Below are 24,080 nucleotides of genomic sequence, written 5' to 3' on the forward strand. Positions count from 1 at the left end.
TGTTTAAACAAGCATTGTTGCAAACAGGCAAAAGCACAGTAGTTTACCGAGATAGATATTTTAAACACAAAAGTATGTAATTTATTAGAGCACATTCTGGAAACACTGTATGTGTTTTCACACATGAATAATCAGTTTCATCAACTTTAACAGAACTAATGGCACACATTAACATTTGAGAATCAGGGCTAATAATTATTCAACATAACACAGAGACAATAGATCAGCATTCTGAAAGGCATAGAGCAAAATGTTATTTACAGTCTACATTTATAGTATATTACTGGACTAAAGGCAGTTTTAAGCGTCAGGTTTCTACTCGAATGCTTTGTAAGGTTTATGCAAAAAATAATTTTAAATAGGCACATGCAAAGTTCCAAAGTACTCCACTTGCTATACAAAAGGGATAAAAACCAAATAATATCCAATTTCTCTGTTTAACATTTCATATCTGCTCAACTGTCAGCTCACAGTGGCTTAATGGGACTTTAGTAACTGCAGCATTCATCAAGGCAAGCTTTTGGACAGCATCTCACCTGGTCTCTTCATCATCCCAAGCGATTCTCATGCCTTTCCCACCACCACCTGCTGAGGCCTTGATCATGACAGGGTAGCCTAACAGCGGGGAACAATTAGACAGAAGTTCAAACTTTGTTCAGTTGGTCAGAGGAACATGACAACTGACCACATGTCCAATAATGCCAGTAGACAATAACTTCGTTTATTAAAATACTTTGTTTGGAAGAAGACAAGGAGAGATTTTTCTTTTCAAGACTCAGCTGTCAGTGCAGCGATTTCTGAAGCCAAGAAAGGTTGTCTTCTCCATTTCATTTATACCAAAAAAAGCACCGAATGAATTAATCCCAAGTAACAAAGTGATTTATGAATAAAGGCATTTGACCTTTTTAAGCTCACATTTCTTGCGGAACAAAATTTCATTCTTTTGTTACTGATGAAATAAGCTATAGCTCTGATAAAATTATTAAAAAGGTTACTAGCAAAAACAAACAGGAGATTTTCATAGACTACTTATCAAGAGATTTAGAAATCAAACCTGTAACTTATCAATACTTACAGAATTTTAAAATAACAATATATTTTAAATAACAGAGCACCTCAGGAGAGCTGTGCTGCTCAGATATTATGCAATAACATATATCACAGATTATTAAATTTTTTAACAGCAAAGAAGAATTTTCCCCAAACTGACAAGTAGCAAGGAAAAATGGGCAGCACAAGTCTGACATCACTATGCATAACTGTTAATATTTTACTCTCAGAAGAAGATACCTTAATATAAGTATGAGTCAGAGGCTTTGATGTACGTTTCTATCTTTCTGAAAACTAAGTATGCAGTTTAAAGGCAGACTTAGCAGTGACTGTTTATCTTGTAGTACAATATTTTAATTCAAAGCAACTTCCTAAAACAATTTCCTATTCATATCAGTGAACTTCACCTTTCTCCCACTTCAACATAGAGGAATGTGAAAATTAAGGATCTCATTAGAAAGTTTTTGACATTTCTAGGACAGCAGGTAATTCTTCAAGCCTTTGGTCTCCAGTATATTTAATAAAACTGGTAACATTAAGCAAAATACCAGATCAGCCGATATCGTCTGGCAAGAATCAGTCCTTGCAAACTAAAGATACTTTCTATAAAAGGCTCTGATTTGGGGACAGAAATGGATGTCTCGATATGGTTCCCAACAGATAAGGTCAAGTCTGCCATTATATGTGTAACTCATGCTTACAGTTTCTTTCTTGAATGTAGGTCTAATCTTGTTCTGTCCAGTGACAGCGATACAGTATGCCTACCTCCTCCCCAAAGTCCGTTGACTGAAAGGAGGTTCGGCAGCAGAAAATTAAACCCAGCAAGATCTGGAAAATCTTTTGCTTAAAAAGACCAAAGTGGACACAAAAAACAAGAGTCACCCTACAAGCATAACAAAAAGTAGCATTGACTGGAAGGTAGAAGAGCAGGAACAGTACAAGAGAATATTAAACTAACAAAGAAACAGCAAAAATTAACAAAATAGTTTAACAACATAATATGTTATTAGACTGTGGAACCCCATGCTAACAGAGCATTCACACGGTTGAAAGCTGCAGAAAGGTAATAGGTACAAGCACAGCACAAATAAAGTTCCTCTAGGCCAGGATGACCAAAAGGCTATAAATCTCCATGCTTTACCATCTAAAGTAATCTAATCACTAACTCGGTAAAGAGGTAAATCAAAACAGAGGCAAGCAAATAAGCTTGCTAGAGTATCTTGATATTTTCCTATGAAATGTCAGATGCTACCACAGAGAGGTAAGGGATAAGTGACAGAGGAAAAATGGGGTTGATCCAGAACTGTGCTGAGTACTTTTAAGGCCTCTATAATCCCAGAGATGGGCATGCACAAGATAAATCTAGTTTGCATGCAGCAAACAATGAAGTTCAACTCATTTTCATGAGATGCAGTATATGCAATACCTACACAAGTACAATTTATCTGTGCTGTAGCTGCTTTTCCAGATCCCTGGCAATTGCCAGGCTCCCAGATGAGGCACTGGCTATATTAAAATAAAGCACATCTTGTATGGTTTTCATGCAAGGAATGAGATTTAATTGCATAACGCTAGTGAACTTACACCTCTGGCAACATTATCACCAGCTGGAGACTCTCTCCAACTCCAGAGGCTGCAAGCCTGAAATTCTGAAATAAGCATTGTTTTAAGCCTTATTATGTCAAACTCACTATAGCAATTTCCAACACCTAATCTATCTTGTTCAGTGTTACATGTACTTGAAAAAAAAATCACCATCAACTATGCTAATAATTTCAGTCTAACGATATCAGTTTCTTGAATGGATTGCTGATTTAAAAACCTGTAAGCAGAGTCTAGTCCTAGTTTACTGTTCTTTCATTTCAACAGCAAAATAGGGATACTGGCAGTGAGCCTTGGAGAGTCTTTATATGGTACAGAATATAAAAGTTCATATACCACCACTCACATGGTTAAACTATCAACCAGGATACAAAGGTTACCAGTATCACTCACCAAGTGTAGAACACTTTGCTTCCCACCCCCTTCCCCACGTCTTTTTAACGCATACTGATGCCATGTCACCCACACTTTTACGCAAGGCCCTTAAAGATTCCAGAAAGCCACAAGGTAGGTATTTTAAAAAAATTAAACCAAAGTGATCCCTGTTTCGAAAAGATAAATGCAACTTTTTAGGTTTAGAAGGAAACATACTCTCCAACAGACCTCTACAAGTTAGGATGACAATTAGCCAGTCCCCTGAAAATAAGGGGACTTGAAATTTTGGTCAAATATGCCTTTACACACTACTTGCTCTCCAAGACACTAAACTAGGCTAAAGAGCAGTTCTTCGGCCGATATCAAAGACTGATGTGTGCTCAGACAAGGAAGGCTCTGTAGCATCTAAGTTTTGCATACATATTGGGTACAGGATGTTGGGATCGGGCTACATTACTCATCATTCTCCTAACCACCTCTGCATTACTCAGCAGCAATCAAAATTGCTGGAGCATGCTCACATGGATTGGTTGGACTAGGTATGGAGAGGCATGCAAACAATTTCTAATAGCCATTATAAAGATTGCACAACAACAACAATGAAGAGTCTCACAAAGCAGGCATGTTTTTTTTAGTAGGTGCTAGGTTTTTAGCCCTTCTCTCAAATTAGATGCCAATTCACATGAAATTAAAATTTCATCTAAGAATAAAAACTACTCTTGTTCTGTGGTTTTACACTCTCAAGACGCATCTGAAGGATAGGTCTAAAAAGATCTTGGAAGGTAGGAAGGTAAAAAGCTGTTAAATTTGAAGATCATCAGATAAACTTTTGTTGTTAAAAAGGTACTATTAATGTAGGGATGCTTTGTTTCCAGGGTGGTTACTGTTTTGAGAATCTGAACAGTAAATGGAGCAAGCAAACTACTAGTGTCTCACAGTTGTTAGTTCTCACCCTTGGCCACCATGGTTTTAGATGTCATTGAACTATTTTTATAAAGTTGCAGGTAGCAGACCACAGAATGCGTTGTACAATATTAGTCTGAGCAATACTGCTTGTGGCAATAGTACTAATTAAACCCCTTCTAAAGGAAACACAACAAAAACATGTTCTTCACCTCTTCAGTTTTGTACAGACTTTTTGGTTTAGTTGTCTGAGATTCATAGTCGCTCAATTATTTCAAATAAACTGAAGAGTAAAACCTTTTGGAGTTTCATTGATGCTTCACAAATCAAGACGCCAGCAGTTTTTAATGTACAACTTAAGCAGCCTTAAAAGCAGCGTGGGAAAAAAGCCAACTGATTAAGCACTACAGAAAGTATCACAAGAAGAGAACAGCCCACACAGACAAATAGAGAAGAGAGACTACAGAAAGCAGCCCATATAGCAATTTGTGCCTGAACTTCTTCCAATTCCAGATTTAGCCTAAGATCTGTCACATTCTCTCTTGACTATTTGAGAGAGCATATCTCAAATGAGGGGCAGAAGGTGGATTCCTACTCCTACAAAATTTGTGTCCATAAATAGCAGTCCCTGAAACATGTAAAGGCAGCGTCTCAACCCTCAAGTGCCATGCTCCACTACTACTGAATCTTTGGTGAGAACAAAGCAGGGAGAAGCAGGAAAACATGCAGGCAGCAGGAGAACATTACACAACATTTTAGAGATGTAAGCACTGACTCAATGATTTATTTTTCTTCACAATCACTTAAGCATTCTTGAAAGACTGAGCTCTGGGTAAGTGAAATTAAAAATAATCTGAAAGTGTTCCACTGGATATCAAGTGCCTTATATACAAGGACAAATGCATTACATATATAAAGGACTTTAATTCCATCCTAATTTTGATCCTTTGAAATCACAAATCATTGGGGTTTATTCTGATCAGTGGTAATGATTAGACTGACACTTAACCAAACTGATAAACTCATCAAAACACGGATGGGGAAAAAGCTAGAAAGGACATTTTTCTTCCATTAGGTGACACAGCCTCTTTTGCATCAAAACAGTTTAAGAATTTGCCATCTAAATAAAGTACCACCCAGCTATCTGCAATTGACTTTAACATATCCCTGTATCTAAATCTGTAGCTATATCTATATCAAAAAAATATAATGCTTCATCTAATGACCTCCAAAGTGCTACTGATACCAAAGACTGGAACCAGCCAACAGAACACCAGAAGAACTCAAGAAAATTAGAGAAGAACACATTTGAAAATGTATCTAGGAAACCACTGCATGCCTTCACACTTAAATTTAGAAAAATGCTTTAAAAATACTTGCAGGAAATCTTTAAAAAACAAGAGCAATAAAGCCTATTTCAGTTTAGTCTCACTTCAATAAAGTCATAATACTATGCATGGGGTTTTTTAAGGACTAAAACCAGTTTTATTTACAGTTCTCCAAATGTTCCAGTCTGATTGATAAGTTCTTCCTTTTGTTTCTGCTCCCATGACAGGGATCAGTAACCACTTGATTTCTCAACAGGGACATAAAGGCTGAACCACAGAAATGCTGACTTCAGTTGTGTCAGCCTCAAAGCCAGACAAGCCTGTACTGAGGGGTTTCAGGGCAGCTAACCAGAGCTGGGTAAGAAACTTAAACTCGAACTGGAAAGGTGTTACACCAAGGAAAAGGCAACTGCAGCAGTGCAAGGCCTAATTTCTATTTGGCAGGTAAGGCACAATCGCTTTTGACACAGGCGAGATGTATTTGTAGCTACCTCAGTAAGAGAAGCTTCAAATGAAGATAAATCCTTTGCATTACGTACCTGTGATGAACCTAAATAGCTTCTCATGGCTACTGTTTCTTAAAATGAAAATGGGGGAAAAAAAAAAAAACCACACCAAGAAAAATCTTATTTCATTAGATTCTTCTTCTAGAAAGCATTTAAGAACATTTGTAGTTTCAAGCATATGGTTAAATATTTTCCCTAATATTATGCTTTAGTAAATAAAAGCCAAAGCTCATTAAACACATATTACACTTAACCTTCATCAAAATGAGTCCCAGACAGTTTGCCGGTTGCTCTTTTCACCACTTTGTAAGATATTTAGAAGCTGAACAGTGACTTTATTCCAGAAAGCACAGAAGAAAGGCTGGTGGTCTGAATGATAGTCAAGCTAACTACAGTCCACTCGGTGATGAAGAACACAGATCACAACAGCAGTAGTGTTAGCAAGCCAGAGAAACCTGTCCTGTGTAACTTCTGACTATCATATCTAACTGCAGATATACTTTCAATTAAATCCTTTAGCAAGCTATTCATTATTGCATATCACATGCATTCCACAAATCACAGCTGCACTTGTTCCATATAGAACAGTTTGTAAAGCTCAAATGCGGTGATTTAAGAGACAGAGCGTTAATGCCTAGATTCTTCCAGCTCTACAGGCAACAGGGAACTTAAAAACTATTAAAACATTATTTGTTCTATAGGGATTACTTATTACACATTCAATTTAGTCAACCATGTCTGCTGAGAGGCACACAAATCCCACCATAGCTAATTTAAGAACTTACCAATTTCCCTTGCAATTCTGACAGCTTCATCTGCATCCTGTAAAAGCAGGAAATGAGACCCAACATTAATCCCATCAGCCACTGCACTATGTCCTGAGGGCAGTCATATATTGCACTACTGTCTCCTCTGATTCATTTAATGTTTGATTTTACAACCTTCTGACCCTTTTCAGCCAGAGGAATGTAAAATTAATACCATAAGTGGAATGTAAATTCTACCTCATCATTAGTATACTAAGAAACTCAAAGCAATGAAGAATCAGCTGACAGGAAACACAACCGGGATCGCAAAATGATTTTCTGCAGTCTGTAGGAATTTAATGCTAGAATTTAGAAGTTTACAATCAATAATGTTCCATAAATCAGATCGTTAAAGTTTGTCCACTGCCAGTCTGGTTCGGTCCTCACAGGTATTCCTTGTGTTTTCCTGGTTGCTGTCAGTAGGGGGAGTTGATTCTCTATTGTTTGGGAGAGATTCAGGTTCAGAAAACTTGCAGAACTACTTTAAAGACCGATCTTCTTTTTTTTTTTTTTTTTTTTTTGTCTACCGATGAAAGAACAACGAGCATTTCATTTTTCTAAAGTTTTTCATTCTAAAGACAGAATAAACCTTAAATGCATCATTTGAAGCTGTACCTGAAATGAGAAGGCACACATTAATTGTTTCCGTTTAAGAGTTCACACATTACTGGTTTATGACAACTAGAAAAATCCTTCTTTTGATGCCACCTATTATTGCTTCAGCTGACCTACACAACTATAGCCTGGTACAGAAAAGAGTACTAGGAAATGCAGAGAATAAAATAAAACCACACAAACCAAAATACTTACTTTTTAGTAACCACTGCTCTTCTGCAGTAGTTAATTCTGGTTTATTCTACTAATAACAATATATTTCCATTATAGAAGCTTTGAAAGAAAAGGGGTTAAATTACAGTGGCATGGGTTAAATTCGAAAATTCTATCTAAATTGGCTAATATTTATACTATTCTATGACATGCATTAAAACATTTGTATGGAAGGCAGTAATGTCTGGAAACCACCAGCTGCTAAGTGTGTCTGAAACTATGGGGGCTGACTTATGAACATTAAAATGAAACTTGATATTTTTAAAGCTTTCAAGGCAATCCGTTTTAAAAGCACACAGGTCAGAACTTTTTTTAAAAAATATATATTTAAGAAATGTTCATACCTGGTTCATTTATGTCCGATAATAAAACAAAATCCTCTTTAAAAGTCTTCAGTACCTAGTAACAGCCCCATGAAGAATAAGGGGGCTGGCAGGGGAAGTTGTCAGAAAATTTAATTTCCTTTCATTAGCTAGTCTGCTCCACAAATCGGTGCTTGTTAAGTTCAAAGCAGTCCTGAAAGCAACATCAGTTTTAAGTCTTTTTACTCCAGTCACATCTGTTAATGAGATTTTTCCAAATAACAACTGGTTTTAAGTCAAGAGATAAATCTAGCAAAAAAAAAAAGAAAAAAAAACCCAAACAAAAACCCAAAACCTTCCTTCGCGCCCCCCCCCAAAAAAAAAAAAATCAAGTTTACTGTTTTATTACACCTTGCTGCTTTCCATGACCCTGCACCCTCCAAATTTTAGCTTAAAGGGATAAAATGCATGAAAAGGGTCATTTAAGAATGTTAGTGGTTTCCACACATTGAGTTTGAAGGTTCTTTGTTCCTGCCTGTGACAGTTATGCGAGAATACTTCCCCTTAATAGCCTCTCTGTCAGGAAGTGTTAAACCTGCCAAATGCAGACAATTAGAGCCTCTTGAACAAAATGCAGGAAGAGTGATGACTGATGAAGAGCCACGATTATAGTCGAGAAGGAAACTTTTACATTTCTTTTCTCTTGCAAATTCCCTCATATATTTACAAAACAGAATTAAAGGGAAAGGGGGGAGCAAACAGGGTAATTTTTTTTCACTTAGTTACCTGCAAAAAAAAAAGTGGCCAAGTGATACATTGCAGCCCACAGGAAGACAAGCTGCAAATCATTACAGGGGGACTTTTCACTGCCATTGGATTTTTATACACGCATACAACTTAAAGTAATAAGCGATATCGTAGCAGCAGCACTAATTGTCTCAGTTCTGGCTTCAATAGGCTGAAGTCATCTTCCCAGCACGGTTATCAATTTATACTATTTTCAGCAACTGCTGCTTTTACAGTTCTAATATTAGAACTCAAGGTCTAAAATACAGAAAGAATATCAATGCATTTTCAAATTCTTTAGCTTTCAAAGAGCGTTTCTGATGCAGAAACCAAAAAATAAGCAGTGATTTAAAGAGAAAACCTAATAAACAAAAATTAAACAACTGACATTGAGATCTCTGGTAAGTCTTTTGATCTTTTTCCCGAAGAAAGTACATTTTAGTATCATGCGTTTCACTTGCAGTTTGCATAAATACAGCAGCACTTTGAGTAGTCGATAAAAGTTAGAACTGGTATTTCACATTTCTAGCGCAAAGAACTTATGACACACATTTGCGGGGGAGGACACGACAACGCATGACAAAAAAATAAATGCTATGACAGTGCGTAACACAAATCCATATGTGCAAAATATACAAAAACACAATGGCTCTAAAACAATCTTGAATTATTTTTTAAAAGCAGAAGTCCTCAATGATTTACTGCCATTTCCTCCAAAAACACATTAACTACACTACCATTTTCCCAAAATAAAACGGAGATTGTAAAGAAATATATGATTTTAACACCACCTTTTATGGGACAAATAAAAATGTTCAAGTAACAGTACAAGTTTATAAAAATCATAAAAGTTATAAAATGATGTCACAGTGTTGTTACAAATGGATGATTTCATTAAGTTCAAAAGACATAAAAAACTGATTTAGCATAAGATTTTCTAACTTCCTAAATTTACGGGCATGCCTCTCTATCATACCAGCAGGTGGAGACAAAAAAAGCAAAACTACTCTGATGTCTAGGAATGCCAGAATAAAGCTGTTAAAGAGACTCCTAAAGCAGCGTAAAATCGTATTAATTACGAAGAACTACAAAATAGTTTTCATGGCAATGAGTGTCAGACTTAGAGAAGCTCCAAGTTCATGTCTAGTCTCCAACAACCTCTCCAGCAATACAGGGAACATTTATATCAATGTCAACACCCCAATGCAAGCATACAACTGAAACAGATACTCGAAACTTAAATACCATAAATCCATAGCCTTGCGGAATACCTTCAACCTATTTGCTGTCATCAACGAAACTAAGTAGACCCCTAGAGACACTAATCTTCTGGGTCTACATCCAGCTGTGTTCTACCAGCCATAAAACCAAACTGGCTGTACATGGTGAAAATCCTTCTTCTAACGCCATTCCTTTGCCAGTTTTTCACCATCTCCTTATACTCATCACTCTGCCTCCACTTTCTTCTTGTTGCTTATTCCTCTCCTCTCATTTACACAGAGCACATCTCAGTTCTAACTGCAGTATAGCCACTGCTTACAGGGATTAACACTAATTCTTTTGATTAAGAATATTTACCACTATTTCTCCCAATCAGGTTTTAGGAAACTAAATGCAATTACAGATTTTGGAATTCACTACCTTTGAATGCTTTTGTTGGCTCTCTAGCTGACAGCACCAGACTCGGATCCCCCTTACACGTATATACCGGATAATCCTGGCCTCAGCCAACTGAGAAACTGAACCAGGGATGGAAGAAAATACTCTGTTGTCAAACTATCCTCCCCACTCTCACTCCGTATCTTTCCATTCTCAGTATCATATTTGTTACAGCATTTGCCTGGATGAGAACCGTTAGTTGTGTCTGAGGCAAAGCATCCTCCTCTTCAATCCTTCCAGGTCCTTACGTGTACTGTTGAAAGGTTTCCTTCTCCTAAATTTCTAATTTAATTCCTACACACTGGGAATTTTTCTGCATGCAAATTGTCCGAAGTGTTATTACAAAAGCTGAGCAACTCCACTGCCTACTATGTGTAAGTAAATAAGAAGGGGAAAACACCCTTTATCCATTAAAGGACCAGTGTATCTGAAGAACTATTTAAGAAGTGCTGGATAAATACAACACTTCAACTAACAATGATTTTCAGCGCAGTCTTGAGCTGACTAAGGAAGAACTAAGTTGTACTCTATGTTCACTGTTCTTCCACAAAAAAATCCATGCAACTGTTCTTCCATAACTTGGATGAATGCCATTTTCTTCCAGCTCTAGTAGACAATACCGTAAAGATGAAGCCACTTCTCAACTCAAGTATCAAGCAAACATTTAACTCCGTCCTAGGATCTCTAGAAGTTTTATTTCTCAAGAAAAACAATGCTCAGATTTTGAAAGCTTTTTAACTCTGACTAAAACCAGTCTCCCACAGAATGGCAGAAAGCCTATAGTCTCCAATTCCTTGCACGTTGCTCTTCTGATTGTACCCAGTCTCACACAGCTTTCCTCTTCCTGACTCAGTCTAAACTGGCAAAACAGTACATCCAAATTCTAACCAAAGATCAGGCATCCTGTGTGACCTAATTATTCTGGCATTCATCTAAGCAAGAGACATTATCACAGAAAGGAGATCAGAGGACAAATACAGGCACAGATTTAGATCCATAGCAAAGATGAGAATATCAGAAGTTTTATTTCCTAGAACTAGTAACCAAAGTACTGCTTAAGCTAAAATATTCAACTCCCCTTTCTCATGGGAACTGTAACACTGGCAATGTCTGTGGAGTCTCCTTATTCAGTGGGTAGAATGCAGGGCTGCTTTTTTTTTAAATCTCATGTTCATTTTCATTAACGCTCTTCAGATAATCAGAACTAGTGCAAGGCTGAGGTATGTGAAATCTATATGATATGGACACTTCAGGATTAAGGAACTACTGCATAGTTCCTTTCAATAGCTGAGGATTTGACTTGTCAACTCAATCCTACATTCCAGTTCATTTAGTGTTAAGACTATCATTGCATATAGCCAGTTGTCGACCAGATCACTTACATTCTTTCACTTTGTATCAGGAACTTCAAAATAATTGAAAAAAAAAAAAAACCCAGTGCAATTAAAGGTTTCAAAACAAATGCATACAGGTAAGTAGCTCAGTTTCATTGTTTATATGGCTTTCTGTTCATCCTACTTTGCCAGGTTCATTTCCTCATATTAGCTGCATAACAGACCTTTACATGAGTTTTAGCTTGAGATAGCAATAAAACCCACATTTTGAGTATTTAATTCTGCAGTACAGAAAGTTTTGTGGGGTTTTGATGATTAATTCAAAGTTATCTCCTAGTTAAATGTTTTTCTAGAGGTTACTTAAGGGTTTCTAAAAGAATATACAGGATATCAAACAAGACAGAAGAACGTATACACAGTAGCCTGGCTGCTCTTAAATCTTATCAGTGCTAAAGGACCACATACACAGGGACTGCTAAAACACACAAAAACCTGAAGGAATGCTGCATCCAATTTATCACTGACAGACTTCAGAATTGCCACAAATGTCAGCCTAACACTCGCATGGAGCCCTCCAGAAGAGAAACGAGTCTTGGCACTGTTCCTGTTGCAGCATACTCCACTGCCCCTCAGTACTTCCACTAGGCATTTCCATGACAAGAACTGGAAAATTCTCTTCGGCATTTTGACCTCAGCTATCAGAACAGAATTTTCTGGAGGCTTAGCCCCCTTGGCACTCCATTCACCTTCCTCATTTAGTTGGGTTTTTTCAAAATCCAGCTTAGCTGACAACACTGAACACCACTGCCCTGGTATATGGTACTCCTTAAAATACACTCTCCATTCCATCAATATATTCAGTTGTTCCCAATTATCTTGACATTTCCTATTTTATCATGTAAATAAGATTTATGATGATCAGAGGTCAATAACATTTGTCATACATAAAACCTAAAAAGCTTTCCCTTCAACTACATTAAAGTGTCATTGAAACAAAGTTTTCACTTTTGGCTGAAACTCAAAGTCTTACTTGAATTTTATACGAAAAAAAATCTACCCTGACGTGTCAAACATACATTCCAACCCAGCAGGTCAGTGTTTTACAATACAAAGCTTTAGGCGTATACAATGAAGGTTTCATGGGAAAAAAAAAAAAAGCTTATTTACTTACTTTAACACAGACAATAAATAAAAACACAGAGGAAGGCTTCTAAGAGCCCAATACTTAATCACTATAGCAGAAAATAAACCAAAACCAAGACATATTTTATTTCACTTTACAAAATACAAAGAAACAAACAAAATATTTTTAGAAAGCTGTTGGAAATCATTCCTTCTAAAAGCCCAGGAAAAACACTGGCTGCAGGTTTGGACAAAGAGCCACCAACTTTCCGCAACCCTCACCCTAAGTTTTGCAATATCTGGAAATCTACACCATTAGCATAGACCATAAAATGGGAACTCCATACAGCATAACTAACTTCACTGTTAATTTAGGGCTGTCGAGATCTTGGCCAACAAGAAGTAAAGACCTGATTAATGTAAAGATGTGCAGGCAGTTGAATCCACACCTGATACTTAACACATTTATCTGCTTTCATGTTAAATTTAAAGCAAAACATTAAGGACTCCACAGAAGCAGTCCTTAATACATGATTTATAACTGACTTTCTCTTCTTTTCCAAAGCTTTCCTATTAATAAAAATCTGTACATTTACATCTTATCAAAGAAGAAATTGGAATTGTAATTATATTCTGCATCAGAGCTTCAATAGCTCTACCTCGATTTAGACAATGTTCCTACAGTAGGCACATAGTAATTAAGTGATTTTTCACCTTGACTACTCCATCAAAGCCAGGGATTGTGTTGACCTTTGCATTCTTGGCTAACAATTTGCTTTCAATCTTGTCTCCCATAGCTTGAATAGCATGTGTGTCAGGACCAATGAAGGTGACACCTTCTGAAGCCTGCAAAGACAATGAAGACAAGTTTAGAAGATGAAACTAAGAAGCAGCTTTACACAGGTATTGTTATTAACTTTTTTCCCTCTTCTTTTAAGACGATTAATGAAAGAACATTTAGAAGACACAGTGTTCTATTTATGTAACAACCTAACAATATATAAGCAGTACTTCTGTCAGTTCATAAAAAATATGTATGACCTCGTGATCCTACACATACACACAGATTCAAAGCCTCTATAATTATCATTTGTGTAAATCAAAGCCAGGCCAAGGAAACATAGCTGAAAGTGGAAGTACTCTAGCTTGAAAGTCAGAAATATCCCCTGAGAAAAGATGCTCACCACTGAAATAGCAGCAAGTGATTTACAAAGATATGTTTGGAAAACCATAACACAGTTGAAAATTCCATTGTATTCCTTAAACCAAACTTTGATGAAACATCAAAATTAAAGTACAGACTCTTACTCAACATATTTAAATATCTTGACAAGCAGGTAATAAGTAAAACACTGTTTCCCCAATTCTTTCAGGCAACGCTTTTTCAATTCTTTCCAATACTAACGTGGCAATAGGCTAACATAAAAATACTTCTATACTTCAAGTTTAACACTTTAATACATAGGTAGAACACTGAGCTGCATCTCTCCTCCTCCTATTCTCCATGCCAGCAACAGACTTCAGTGATCAATTTAACAGACATGTTTTCAAACCTCTCTAGGGTCAGGATTGCACAGAAATAAAGGCAATTCTATCAGAACTGTTTTACTGAGAGTTACTGATGCATCAGTGAGTGCACACATTTGAGGTACCTTAACATCCTTTGTACCATAGCATCAAAAGAATAAGCATACCAGCCTTGCACAGTTTTTCCAACTGTTTCATTTATTTTAATTTTTTTTGCCTGATGCTAAGACACTTGTAAAATGTTTAAAAACAACTTGTTACCAGCTGATAGGCAGTTTACTCAATACCAAGACTAACAAAATGGCAAACATTTGATTTCTTACATGAGAGTTTGTGCCTCAATGTTTTGCATCTTTGACATCCACTTGAGATGCAGACGTGAAGGTTGCCAGAGAATTACAGTGACTAACAATAAAAAGTAACATTCTGAAGCTTTGTGTATTTATGTGATGGTAGTAAATCACAAACCGACATAGGAGAAATATGTGTTTTAAGTTGGGGTACAATGTTCTCCTATTCACGATCTTAAGAGTTCCCAACATGCTTGGGAGTCACAGTTTTCACTGTCAGCAGCTTCCTAACAGGAAGAGTGTAATAGCAGAAGCTCAGCGTAGACAACTTGTTATCATCCTAGCTAACAAGGTGTTACAGGCAACAGAGCAAAGACCAGATAAGCATTACAGACACACTAGGAAGCTCAGTGCAAAGACATTCAAACCAAATGCAAAGCATTAGTTTAGCTACATCAAAGGCTTGTTAGCTTCAACTTGTGATAAGCCATCCGGATTTCTCTCCAGCCCACCACTTCTCTAGTAGAGTAGGCTCAGCCACTTAGAAATATTAGTGTGATCAACAGCTGTCTTACAGATGCAGAGTTGTGAAGGCTGCAATAGGAGGGAGGAGGGGATAGGAAGACAGACATGAAGGTACAAATCTATAATGTTTTAGTGACAAAGGATCTGAACACTAAAGGAATTTACTTTTTAAAGGAGAAGAGAAACAAGACAGTGACATCTGAAATGATAGTGACAAAGTCTGGACGTGACCATTTTAGAAATAACAGCAGATTACAACTTGAAAACCTTTATTCCCTCTCAACAAGAGAACCCCATGCAACGCTACAGGCTTGGAGAAGAGTGGCTGGAAAGCTGCTTAGCAGAGAAGGACCTGGGGGTGTTGGTTGACAGCTGGCTGAACAGGAGTCAGCAGTGTGCCTATGTGGCCAAGGAGGCCAAGGGCATGTTGACTTGTATCAGAAACAGTGTGGTTATCTGGGCAGGAAAAGTCTTCCTTCCCCCGAACTCAGCACTGGTGAGGCTGTACCTCAAATACTGCATTCAGTTTTGGGCCCCTCACTACACGGACACTGAGGTGCTGGAGCATGTCGCAGTAAGGGCAACATAGCAGTTGAAGGGGCTGGAGAACAAGCCTTATGAGGAGCAGCTGAGGGAACTGGGGTTGTTTAGCCCAGAGAAAAGGAGACTGAGAGGAAGACCTTATTACTGTCTTCAATTATCTGAAAATAGGTTGTAGAACGCAGGATGTTGGTCTCTTCTTCCAAGTGACAGGACAGGAGGAAAGGTCCCTAAATTGCACCAGGGGACGTTCAGATTAGACATCAACATTTATCCACTGAAAGGGGTATCAGCAGTGGGACGAGCTGCCCAGGTAGGTGGCTGAGTCACCATCACTGGTCCCCTTTTAAATACCATGGAGATATTTAAAAGATGGGTAGATTAGGTGCTCAGGGATATGGTTGAGTAGTGTACAGGTACAGCTGGACCAATTTTATGAAAGATAAAGGTCAAGTGAGTATTGGCAATAAAGAAGGTGGAGCACTTTGAGCTGAGAATTGTTGACAGAGTGCTCAAATAAGGATCTTCAAGTGATGGAGACTTAAAATAACTGTAGCAAAACTTGCAAGAGTTTGTCTAGTAGTACCTTAAGCTGTTAAAGTCTGTTTTGTGGGCTTAGCTAAAGTCAGCCTTAAGTCATATCAGTGAACGCTCACTTCATTTAACCTCCCTTGGTGCAGCTTGGGGCCATCACTTGTTACTTGGGAGAAGCCACCTCACTGCAACCTCTAAGCAGAGCTAAAGATAGGACGCACGAAGGAGAGAAAACTGCATAATAAAGTTTCATACACATTAGCTTCCTTGGCAACATGGTCTTCTGTGGACTTACGAATATGTAGCAAACCAGCCAACTCACTGCCAGGTGTCTCAGGACTGCAGGAAATGACTGAACAGTTCCAACTCAGCTTTAGACAAAACAAGTTATACTAAAGCTTCTCCTGTCTTTTGCGACGTTAGTTATGGACTCATTCGAGCCAAGTTATTTGAATCTGCATGGAACACCAGCTTAACCCGAGCACTTCCAACCAATGAGAAGGCATGCCACATACAAACACACAGCTATCCGGAATCTTACATCTTCCTTTTCGTGATCATTTGGCACGAGGATTCTTCCACTCATAACATGCTGAGGTGGCAAAACACACTCCAAGTGCCCAGCTGCTTCCAGGTGCAAGAGCCCCTACAATTATTTTACCACACAGAAGCAATGGCAATAATGCAGGCTTTGTGCTTGTTCATTCCCTGGTACCCGATACTGTTAGTTGTAGGAAAATGTTTCCCATCCCAAGGAAGAAATGGCTGAGAGGATGGAGAGATCTCAGGAGCAGTTGTAGCTGTTCTACCTTATTGAAAATAAACTTTCCTACATAAACGCATAGCTGGTTTTTAAAAAGTTTATTAGATTTACAGAAGAACCCACAATCTCTTGCATAAAACCACTGAACCATATGCTCTCAGACTTACACATGATATTTTCAAGATTACCCCAACTCAGAGCACTGCTTATTGGAAGATAGTTAGGAGAAAAGGGATTAACCCCAGCACTGCTGGCTGGGTAGGCTTAGAGGCCTCAATGACCAGAGAAGTAACTGAGCCAACCTAGTTGCTTCCCCCCACCCCCCACCCCCCCCACCCCACCCCCCCCGCGCATTCTCGTTCCTCTCCTGCACTTCTCTTCCCCCACGCGCCGCCCCCCCCGCATTCTCTTTCCTCTCCTGCACTTCTCTTCCAGCAGTCCTAACTATTCCCCTTCTCCAGGCCAGGCTCTGGCACCCATTTCACCCAGCCGACCACCTTGGCAGATTATGACCTAGTGGTTTTTTTGCAAGAAGTGTTTCCCATTCCTTTCATGACCTTAAATTAACTAAAGAGAAGTTTAATTGGGCACTGGAGGAAGGATCACACAAGCTGCTGGAGCCCACAACTGGGAACAGGAACTTATTTTGGGGAGAAGGCACATCCTCAAACTGTCAGGTGTGCAGGGGGGGGACTGCACACCGCCCCATCGGCCTGCTTCTGTGTTCAAGTCTGCATTTCTGTTTTCAGGCTTATTTTAAAATAAGGTTTGTTGCTGCTTCTACAAGGAGCACCACTTGAACCACAGAATGTCCAAGGTTTCAAGCATCAAAGCCACTGCTTGAAACAGCTCTTTGACATGTGCTGTCAAGTAATGGAACAACTTAGGGGCAGAAGAGAAGCAGAAGTAAGGTCCCATTGCAGTGAAATAACAGCAAGATCAGCAAACATGGGTAACAACTGGACACACTTACTCAAGAACCTATTGGTGAATGAGGTTATGAAGGAAGGTCCTCGGATAAACACTCAAATATTTATATTTAGATCAGATATTAGAAAGAAATTTTCTACTGTCAAGGTGGTGAGACAGTAACACAGGCTGATCGGAGAAGCTATGAATGCCCCATCCCTGGAGGTGTCAAGGCCAGGTTGGTTGGGGCTATAAGCAATGTGATCTAGCGGAAGGTGTCCCTGCCCATGGCAGAGGGGTTGGAACTGGATGAGCTTTAACGATTCTATGATACTGTGATTTTAAGTAGAGACTGTTGTCATAGGCCTGGTTTTCAGAGGGGTTTTGTCCCAACCCTCATATCTCTAGATTTCCCTGTGAAGGAAAACATTTCCACGAAATACTTGCATGTAGCTGATGAATTCTTTCACTACTGTACTGGGGAACCATTGCCTTAATTTTCCTGCCCTCTTGACATACAGCCAGTCAAGCAGGCAGATCCAAAGGGAAAGGGCAGAAGTAGTCTGTAATCACAAATAGTATCAGAATTCAATTAAAAAAAAAAAATCTCCCATAAATACAGTCTTCCACATACAGCAGGGATATACCTTCCCAGAAGGAAACAGATCTGTATACACAGCTGCCTGCAGCCAGGTAAAAAGCAGAGCACAGTTTAAGGATGACTGCAATAGCTAGCTGGGCTAAAAAGACTCTAAATCACACGAGCTAAATGCAGGGCTAAGAAGCAGAGCTGGCAGCAAAAGGAAGGTCCAACAGAGGTTTAAACAACCTAGAAAACAATCAAGCAGAACAGAAAAATCTGATTGAGGTGACCAGATAAAATATCTAAACAGAGACAAGATTCAGGAGTCCTACCAGAAAAAAAAATAATAGCCACATTGACATCTCTTGAAAGAGACAGGGATGTAACAGATCACCTCACAATACAGGAAACTCTCCGTTCACCACTGGGAAAGAGTGTCTCCATCAAATATGCTGTTAAGAATATATTCCAAGAAGCATCCACTCAACCTAGGAAATACTGAACAGGTGAAATGCTCAACAGAACGTGGTGGAACTGAATGCCCTGAAGATTTGTCAGAGTACAGATATTACACATCAGCTCAAAAAATTGGGCCCTGTTGCTGTTAACCCGAAGGCTCAGAATACACAAACAGGCACAGCCAATGATCTGTCTAAGCACCAACCTGTAAGTTTGGTACTAACAGAGAGTTGCAGTCTATGTGGTCTTTAAGTTGGAAAAAGGCTTAAAAATAGCAGCATGCCCAAGTATTGTCATGGATCACCAAAAGTAGTAATTCTCCAGCAGTTCAGCAAATAAGAGTTCCTCAAATTTTCCTTGGAGTTAAATAAGGAGAATTTTTGAAGCACTTATATTCACACATAAGGAAAGACATTTAGAGTAACATCCGTTATGGCCTTAAGCAGCATCAGGAGAAGTTTAGATTGAACATTAGGAAAAATTTCTTCACAGAAAGGGTTATCAAGCACTGGCAGAGGCCGCTCTGGGGGGTGGTTGATTCACAGTTCCTGTGGTGTTTAAAAGGTGGGTAGGTGAGGTGCTTGGGGACATGATTTAGTAGTGGACAGGTATGGCTGGAGTTGATGATCTCAAAAGTCTTTTCCTACTTAATGATTATTTGATCAGAAGAAATATTTTAATATAATGAGCCATGCTAAAGAAAAGCAAACTACAGCCTTACAACAGAACCACACAGCAGCTCTTAAGTGAATACAGTATGTGACACAAGCAGATAGATAAATACGCTAGAGAGGAAAGGGCTGTAGCATCCTATTTTTCTCTGACTACATCCGCCTTTGGCTACTGTAGTTCCTTCTTGCAGGTCAGGCTTTTTCCCAAACCCTCAAACAAAACAAAAGTATTACAGTCACTTGGAGCTGCATTAAGAAGCCGGCAGGTAGACTGTGATCAAAACCAGCCTCAGGTTAATTGGCAATTTGGAAAGTGACAGAGACCAATGAAACTTGTTAGAGGAAGGAAGAGGTGGTGAAGACCTGTCCTGCACAGCCTGCCAGACCTCATGATTTGTTCCAAGTTCTGCTTTGAAATAACCGACTGTTACTTGGCTCCAAAATACACTGCATTTTAGAGGCTAGATCCACCACACAAGCTGTGTCACCCTGTGACTCTATACTGTGCCATTTTAAATACTTGCACTCATTGTCTTAAATCAGAGTACACACTGTAATAGAAAGTGAATAACACTGAAAGTGTTTCTGTAGGAAAGGAAGAGCTAGCAGAATGGAAAAATCCTTACCCAAAATGCACAGAATCATAAAAGTTGGAAAAGACCTCCAAGACCATCCAGTCCTATCACCAGCCCAACACCACCATGCCTATTAGACCATGTCCCAAAGCACCACATCTACACATTTTTTTAGCACCTCCAGGGATGGTGACTCCACCACTTCACGGGGCAGCCTCTTCCAATGCTTCACCACTCTTTCAGTAAACACATTTTTCCTAGTGTCCTATGAAATGGTTCTTAATAGTCAATTGAACGATATTTTTCCCAACATCCATTTTTTCCCTAAGAATTTAGATAACATCGACCTTCCTAATATCCAATTTCTCCAACTGAACCATTTTTCCTAATATCCTGTTGAACACAGCTCCAAGAAATCTGTCTCACTACAAACTGAATTTAAAGAACAATAAAGCGTTTTCACAACTACCTTAAGTAAGAAAAAAAAAAAAAAAGATCATTGCTGGGGAGCAATACCAACGAAACTGAGAACTTGAATACACTAATTTACTTGGAAATAAACCAACAGATGCCAGTTTCCATGTTTAGCCTTTGGCACGGGGAGGGAGATGTGTTAACAAACTCCCTTTAAGTCAACATTCTAAGAAACATTATCTGATTTCTTTAATCCCAGTATAATCTGTTCATCCTGGTCTCCCAAGTATAGTTGGCAGAGCCATGAAAATACATTAATCCCTTACCAGAGAATCTTGTATGATATTTAAGCTCCATCAATATGGCCAAGCTTCTGAAGAATCTAATGAAGAGACTTTACCCAGGCCCCAAACATGCCTTCTCTGAAGCAGGCTAGGAATAGAATGCAGGAACAGAATATTCGTTATATCATAAGGACAGAAAGGCATATTTTTTTACAAAATGTCATATATGTGTATTCAAACATCGGGAGTGGGAAAAGAGAAATTAATGTATTAGACAGCTATAAAGCTCAATGTAAACAAAAGGCCCAGTTGCTGAACCAGTATAAACAGAATCTACTTAACTCCACTGTCCCAAAAAAGCATGCACCTCTCAGAAAAGGTGAGAAACTTCCTACGTAAACACCAGGGAGCAGCCAGGACAAAGCTGGATGGCCAGCATCACCTTAAGCACAAATGTCGCATAGAAGAGCTTTTAAATAAACTTTGATGGCATCTCCTCTTTAATTCCGCAGAAGTGGTAAATTTACAAAGTGCCAACTATAAGAATCGGGCTAATCTGTAGGTATCTTCCTTAACAAGATACTTTAAAATTAAAAAGCCTTACTAAACAAACATTTCAATGTATACACTATACTTTTATGTGGGAAAAAAATGGTATTCCGTTTCCAAGGTCATATCTTTGCAAGGGAAAATAAGTACAGAAGGAGCTTTTTTGAAGGACTCAAAGCTGCAAGACACTGAGAAGAACAAGAAGTACCTCTGGGGCTCTATATACTTAGAGATTTTCACTGTGGATCTGATCATGAAGTCTTCACTTTAAAAGGGTTTAAAACTTTAGATGGTCCATATACTATTTTTATGTCCTTGCCCAGAGCTCAAATGCACAAGTTTTTAGAAGCATTGCTCAAATACAAACGATAGAATTTGAACCAACAGTAGTAGGTAGGACATGGCACTGTCAATGATGAATTACTCCACCTATAAAATGTTACACACAAACTCTACCCAATGCACAACCACAGCAACCTAACCCTGTTGCAAAACGTTTGAGTATTTTGCTATATCAGTGGTAATGAATACCCAGAAAAATTTAGGGAGGAACACGGAAACTCAAGAATTTTCCCTGGATGGTTTCCATATTGCTTTTCTTCACTTCACGGCATTGAAACCACCCTTGATTTTTACATGATAAAAGAAATCTGTGGAACTAATCCTAGAAACCTCTTTCTGTTTCCTTGCTTAACACCTCCAGGCGACTGAAAAGACAAAATGCTTCATTTGCATCCTTAAACATTAGAAACTGCGAATGAGCCTTTTCAGCTGCAAATGTTATTGCATCTACATTTCCAGAAGAGAAAGAAGGTTAAACAGCCTACTCAGGTTTATGTTAACTCATCTCTTTTTAGCACAGTGAGCAGCACAAAGAGCAGAGAATGTGGAAGCTTAACAGCCCAACCTCTTTCTTCATTACGTTCAATTAGATCCTGGAAATGGATATAGCTGCTGATTACACGAAGATAAAGAGAAGAAATCAGGTATGCACAAAGGAAATGGCAAACACTAACAAGTGTAATCTTACTCTTCCTAGTCATCTAGCATCTCGAAGACCATTTCATTTTTCACGCAGCACAAAAAAGTTCTATCAGTTGAATGACCACACAAGATCTTCCCCCCAATGTAGAAGCAGCATTTGTTTAATTATTAATACAAACTTCTACGTTTAAAAACGTAACGTCAGTGTTACACAAAGCCATCCTGAAGACGTTACTAAGCTTACTTGCTTGATGTGCTACACAGTACTCTATCTTATCAAATAAAGATTAAATTTGAGCCACAGTCAGACAGTCAAACACTATTAAGCTACTTCATTTCAGAATACAACTAAGTCCAATTTATTCTTCAAAAGTACTAGATCTCTTAAATTACAAGATTTTTTAAAAATCAGGATTCTGTCCACATGGTATTTTTAATCTGTTTGGAGTGAAAAAAAATCACTTGAAATTACTGTACTGAATTCAGTAGCAGCACTGTATCTTTTAGGCCATTTGGTTTTCAGTTTGGAAGAAAGTCTTCAGCTTGACAGAAAACACTTCATGAGATGTTTAACACAAAATATACATTAAATGAAAACCAGGCACTCGCAGAAAAGAGACAGGACAAAATGATAAGAACAAAGAAGCATCCTTCCAGCCAAACCAACACCTCACATTACCAGAGACCCAAGTTTATGACATATACAAACTTTGCTATATTAAACTGTCATACTGGAAGTTCAGTAGGGAAGAGAAATGATATAGTACACAGTCCAAAAACATGAACATTAGAACAGATTAAGAAAATGCACAGGCACAAGACATTATACAGCAATACTATTTCTCCTGTCCCACAGGTGAAGCTCTGCAAACAAGTACCGAATACAAGTGTACTAAGTACACTTTGCAATGCCTTATCTTGTGTTTTTCAAGGATGGGAGAAGTGAAAAAGACATAAGACTGCACTTAGAGGCCAACAAGTAATGGAAATATTAGCACTGTGTAATCGAGATGTTACACTGAGCTTGCAGTCAAAGGTCATTAATTTTTGCCTGCAAAAAAACCTTAAATCACAACATGGAAGGAAAAAAATTCATGTTGAAAAAAATCTGTCTGGTATTTTTCCAGATATTCTACAATGCTTCAAAGTTAAGTGAACATCATTATACTGCATATTAAAAAAAAATTAAAAAAACTTTATGACTGTCCAAGCACACATCACCCTGAATTTACTGGTAAGTTACACATCAGGAACCCTGTTACTGATAGCCAGGAAGCCGATTCTGCGGTCACTTATGTTCCAAATAACCACTCTGCATATTGAGAAAGAGTTGGGTAAAACAGAAAACTACTGAAAAGTGTCATTCCTCAAGCACTGTAGAAGGCAGACACTGAATAAACACTTCACGAAAACAAGGGTGTTAAGCCCACTGCCCTCACCAAATTCTAACATAGATAATTCCATTCTATTCACCCACAACTCCATTTCCTCAGCTGGTTTGCATAATTGAGGATTTTGGCTGTCCTCACATGAAGGCTAAGTTGTTTCCTGTTAAACAGCTGCTGATTTAAGACAAGGTGCTATTTCTTCAGTAGACGTAGCCATCCTCAAACACATTTGATAAAGAAGGTCTGTTTCAAAGACCTTCAGAAAAAGTTAATAAAGATGCCAGTAACTGCAGTACAAGTTATGGAGACCAGTGAATTCACTTTAGAAAACTGGTATTGTCTATATCACATCAGCAAGTTTATTTTCCCACAGAGCCATTAAACATCACTAGAATTAATTTCTGACACAAAAAACCACATCATATGGTAAACAGGCATATTATTCAAAAATATATTTCAATCTCAATTACATTAATAGATATTA

General features: G+C 38.3%; 1 protein-coding gene across 1 annotated transcript in view; it reads right to left on the minus strand.

Moving 5' to 3' along the window:
* The window catches only part of PCCA (propionyl-CoA carboxylase subunit alpha), a 289,809-nt gene that overhangs the window by 197,188 nt on the left and 68,541 nt on the right, over positions 1–24,080 (minus strand). The window contains exons 7-9 of the mRNA XM_054064867.1: positions 13,316–13,447; positions 6,550–6,586; positions 537–615 (exon numbers count right to left, since the gene is read on the minus strand). Coding sequence (XP_053920842.1) covers positions 537–615; positions 6,550–6,586; positions 13,316–13,447 — 248 coding nt within the window. The remainder of the gene's footprint in view (positions 1–536; positions 616–6,549; positions 6,587–13,315; positions 13,448–24,080) is intronic.

This window comes from Cuculus canorus, chromosome 1, assembly GCF_017976375.1.
Source record: "Cuculus canorus isolate bCucCan1 chromosome 1, bCucCan1.pri, whole genome shotgun sequence".
Classification (NCBI taxonomy): Eukaryota; Metazoa; Chordata; class Aves; order Cuculiformes; family Cuculidae; genus Cuculus; species Cuculus canorus.